The sequence below is a fragment of the Stegastes partitus genome, unplaced genomic scaffold, assembly GCF_000690725.1.
Source record: "Stegastes partitus isolate 25-593 unplaced genomic scaffold, Stegastes_partitus-1.0.2 Scaffold485, whole genome shotgun sequence".
In the NCBI taxonomy this organism is placed as follows: Eukaryota; Metazoa; Chordata; class Actinopteri; family Pomacentridae; genus Stegastes; species Stegastes partitus.
The window spans coordinates 9,845-15,025 of NW_007578216.1; the positions used below are offsets into that span (position 1 = coordinate 9,845).

The 5,181-nt window shown below is 38.6% G+C and overlaps 1 protein-coding gene across 1 annotated transcript in view; it reads right to left on the reverse strand.

Annotated features, from left to right (window-relative positions):
* susd1 (sushi domain containing 1) overlaps nt 1-4,325 on the reverse strand; it is a 12,321-nt gene extending 7,996 nt beyond the window's left edge. Inside the window, exons 1-5 of the mRNA XM_008287053.1 lie at nt 4,050-4,325; nt 3,764-3,907; nt 2,095-2,250; nt 1,644-1,796; nt 1,110-1,289 (exon numbers count right to left, since the gene is read on the reverse strand). Coding sequence (XP_008285275.1) covers nt 1,110-1,289; nt 1,644-1,796; nt 2,095-2,250; nt 3,764-3,907; nt 4,050-4,104 — 688 coding nt within the window. The 5' untranslated portion in view covers nt 4,105-4,325. The remainder of the gene's footprint in view (nt 1-1,109; nt 1,290-1,643; nt 1,797-2,094; nt 2,251-3,763; nt 3,908-4,049) is intronic.
* Between the last annotated feature and the right edge of the window lie 856 nt (nt 4,326-5,181).

Sequence of the window (5,181 nt, forward strand, 5' to 3'; positions counted from 1 at the left end):
GCTATATTCTCATCCCTACTCTCACCCCAACCGGTCGAGGCAAATGATCGCCGTCCCTGACTCTGGTTCTGTCTAGGGGTTTTTTCCCCTTCCCCATTTTTGGTTCCTTCCCAGCACCACCAACTGCTTGCTCATACTGAATTCAAAGACAACTTTGGATTGTTAGGTTTTCTTTTCTCTGTTTAAAATCTGTAAGGTCTTCACTTTACCTTCAACTCAAGTGCTGTGAGATGACATGTTGTGAATTGGCGCAATATAAATAAACAATAATTGAATGAAATGGTGTCACATTCTAACATCAGACACTGCACTAGCTGATATTAGTACTTTGTGCATGTTGCCAAAGAGACTTCAATCAGCTGCTAACTACTGACAATGCAACCCGCGAGGCTCACTGAACATGAACTACAGTAACAGTGTTCATCCACTGCAACATGGCTCATCAGTGTGTTTATTGACAACACTTGAACATTGTGGCTCAGAAAAAAAACAATGTATCAGCATAAAGCTATACAGAATGCTTATTAGTAGGATACTTCATTGAAAAACAGAATCAGCAGCCTTCTCCTTTAAAGCTGCATCAACTGATTTTTGGTCACTAGGGTGCAGCACAACACTTGCCTATTGCTCTGTAAGGAAGTTGTTATGACAATGAAGCCCACAAACAGTTGCATATTTAAACATCGAGCAGACACAGAGCAGCATTAGAGTCAATTTAAACACACATTTCTAGTTACGTGACAAATTTTAGTCTAATATTCACTCGCCTTTAAGCTGCTTTTGGTCTAAATGCTCCTATTATGATCATTAGTTAGTTGCTCGCCTATGTATGCCATTTTGGGTTAGACACACAATGGGTTTATCAGAGCTTTTTTGTTGTAAACAGCTGCATTGTGACGAAGACAGAATCAAAATATAAAAGCTGTGGGAAATGAAACCTATGCAATGAGCAGTGACATCCAAAATGTTCTGTAAAATGATGATGCTGATGATAATTCTCTTGGAATTCACACTGCACATAGTATTTTTTTCATTCTTTACATATAGAATAGTGCAGCTTTATACATTTAGCATACTGTTAGGACCATCTGAGCAGAAACCTCACTTACCTTCACAGACCATAGTAGGTCCTCTCCACAGTCCATCAGCTCCACATACAGAGCTGTTGTCTCCCATCCTCCACACAAAGCCGTCATCACAGGCAAACATGGCCACATTGCTGTATGTGGTTCCTGTGACTGACAGCAGCACCGTGTCCTCCACTGAGGCTGGCAGGCCACAGTCCACCACTGAGGGGGGCAGGAGAATACAATATTCAGGTTTACATCCAGCTTTTCTCCCACTGACCATCTGCATATTCTCACATTCAGGAAGGACTTTCATAATTATACCAACCAGATAATAGTCTGGCACATACAAACTGAAGGGTACACATATTAGTATTAAAGCAGAACTTAGTTTGATCGTATTTGCAATTAACTCCAAGTACTTTCTTCTTTGGGTTTGCATTACAGCTGACAAACACAATAGGAGTGTTTTGTCTTTCACAGTGAAAATCCATTACTCTTTAAAAGTGAAATAATGTTCTATACCCATATGTAGTTCTTGGTAGGAATATCCAACACCGATTGACGCAGTTTTACCTTTGCAGGAAGCTTTGTCCCTCATTGGGTGAAAAGGCTCAGCTCCATCATGGACTCTGTATCCCACCTGGCAGCTGCAGTCAAAACTGCCCTCAAGGTTCCTGCACTGACCTCCGTCTCCACACAGCCCTGTGATCCTGCACTCGTCAATGTCTACACCACCAAAAGTAAAGGAACACGTCACATAAAAACAATAATGTCACAATTTTATAAAGTAGCTTTTACAGGCAAAGGCCCAGTGTGTAATTTCTGCCTGCTGAAATTGTTTCCACTCTGCTCGGATTTACTGTGATTGAGATCTAACAGTTTACAGTGGACAACAGTACATCACATCAACACACTGGAAGCATTAAATGTAGAATTACATAGTTGAAAACCTTCCAATTTTTAGCCTACAGTGTTAATATCTTATGTGTGACTTTAAAAAGGCCCAGGTCCATGCTAAGCTCACCCTGGCAGTGGGTTCCATCGTTTGGGATGAAGATGTCCATGCTGTTAGAGGGGCTGTAGCCAGGCGAGCAGGTACAGTGGTAGCTGCCAAATGTGTTGTGGCAAGTGGTGTGCTGCCCGCAGATCTTACTGGCTCCTATCTGACACTCATCTTTGTCTGGAAGGAAAACATAGACAAAAAGTGTTGAAATCATTAATCTCCTTTCCTTCTTTAATAAGTCAAAATTATTTCTATGAAACAGGCCTTTCACAAAAATTAAAATGGTGTTTTGTGCAGACATTCTTGTTGCCCATTGGATGGTTCCTGCTGACTTTACTGATCTTCTGTATTGTTTTTAGTTTATTTATTTTTTTTATCTAGCATCATTTGCAGGATTAAATTTTTGTTTTTTAAGGTAGTGTCTGATCAATTGTTAAATGAATTAACAACATTAACACGCTCTTGGTTTCCAACAACAATAGTGATCCCTGACTTTCTATTGGTTTAATAGTTTAGTTTATGACTGGATACATGTTACACTGAATTTCTGTCAGTGTCACATTTACTTTGTTTAGTGCTACTTAACACATTGGTGAGCTAACATGCTAAATTAGGATATGTTCATTGTGAGTATATTAACATTATGACTTTAGCTTTTCAGCTGACATGACAAATTTTTACCTATTGAGCCAACATGAGGAAACAATATCCTTTATTTGGAGCTGTGTTTGTTGTAATTGTGTCCACCTGATAAGTGTAAATCTAATGTTGACCTTTTAGCTTTATTTTGCTGCTAAAAGTTTGACTATGTTTACTGGTAAGTTGACAGTTTATGATGTTTATATTTGTGCATAATTGTTTGAACAGATGAACTTGGAACCGTCAGGCATCTGGAAATTGTACCCAAGGATGAACCAGACTTCTGGACGTCCACAGTTCTCTTCCTGATATCTTGGCTGATTTCTTTAGATTTTCCATGTGCAGTGTGTTTGAAGTGTGCCTTAAAAGTGTTGTCAATTAACCTATCAAAAGCTTCCAAAGCCATGACATCATCATCTGGGCTTTCCCAAATAGTTTGAAGGCATAGTAATCTTAGTGTATGTAAACTTCTGACTTTGAAGAAAGTAATAAAAAACTTTGAAAGATTTCTCTCTCTCATTATTCTGGCAGCTAGCAAATAGAAATAATGTTGGTAATCCTAATTGACCTAAAACAGGAAAAGTTTAGTCTGATTTAATGTCAGATAGTGAGAAAAAAAAGATTTTATTTCTTTTTATACAGTATATGTAAACTTCTGGTTTCAACTGTATGTGCTGCTGCTGAAAATGACCTGATGAGGATGGTGAGAGGAAACAACACAGTAAAACTGCAGGTGGTGAAACCTAAATAATGAGCCAAAAGTCTTTAAAAAGCTTAAGCGGTGTATAGATAATGGATGGATATTTATTTGATCTGTTGATCATTCATTTCTAAACATTAACTTGATTAGCTTTAATGAGAATATTTGATATGTGGAATTATATTGCATTAATTCCCCCTAAACTGTAAACTTAACATTTGAACTTGGACAGCGGATCTCAGTGTAAATGGTTTAAAATGGAGAAAAGCACTACAGGTTGACATGTAGAAGTTTATCATCTAATTTTACATAAGTAAATACACACACTCAAACACGTTTTTTTTTTCCTACCTTGACAGAAGGCTCTTCCATTTCCGACAAAGCCGTACTTGCAGTTACAAACTTTGCCCGAGCCATCTAACTTGTCGTCACACGTGGCATTAACGTGGCAGCTTGCACACACATCCAGCAGAGGTTGGCCCTCTGCTGGCACACCTGAGAGGATAGAACAGCCACAAGTCTGCTTTTAAACGGTTCCCTAATTGTCTCGTGTATAAAGATGTTAAAAATGTAAATTATATTTTAAAAATCCCCAAATCTGAATGACTGAGGGAATTTTTTTTTCTTGTCTTCTCACCTGCAAACACACAGAGCAGAAAAAACACAATCATCGCTCTGTTTCTGTCATCCATCCTCCCTGAGAGTCTCCTTGCCGCTGTCTTCAATTCAACAGACGCTCAACCTCCTCATCCCCATCGCTGTTCTTTTTTTTTTCTTCATTTTTGTACTTCCTTCTTGTGGACCATTACGGCACTGAGCTTGTTTGATAACCAGAAGTGAGAGGACGCGATGAGTGGGTGTGCTGAGAAACAACTTCTTTTCTCAATGGTCTTCTTGCAGCTGGTGGTTTTGTGGTTTCATCTGTTACTATTCCCATGTGCTGATGATACGTTCAGTGCTCCCTCTGGTGAACTGCACAATCATACTGCGGTGGCTGATAACAGCTATATTTGGCCCGACGACCCTGCTGGATTCCCCCTTACAAACATCCGTCATTTTGAAACTGTGTGCACATTAGCTGCATCGTTACTATGTTTGCACAAAAATTATAGCTCAGTCTTACAAACTATGTTATTCAACTGGGATAACTTTAGTGAAGCAAACTTTTATAAATATTCCAGTGCAGTTTAGCCTCGTTTTAGTGTCAGATCAATTAATAAAGACTAACATCGAATGTACAACTGCTGTTTTAAGTCAATGAAACCAGCAGTGTCCACACTGGTGACAGCTAAGACCAGAGGCTTTATGTTTTCAGGTTACTGCCTGACCCTCCCTTTCGTGTGAATGCTTTATCACTTAAACCCATTGAGATTTGGCACAAACGTCTGTGTGGACTTGAGGACTGATTAGATTTGTTGATCAAAGGTCAAAGGTCAGCATGACACTTTTCACCATTCAAAGATAATACATGAACTATGACAACATTTCACACAAACGTCTAATAGGATAAAATGATCAAGTGATGACATTTTATATCCAAAAGTAAAAGGTCAAATTCACCGTCACATCATAATGTTTTGTGGAAACACATTTTTGGACATTATTCAATGCCGTAATTCAGGAACAGAGGTTAAAATAGTTACAATATTACACATATCTCATCATATATTAAGTCAGATATTGATTTGGTGGCACTAATCTTGGCTGTCCACCTACTAAATTCTTGTTTCATTATATATATATATACACATATATGCCAGTCTGAATAG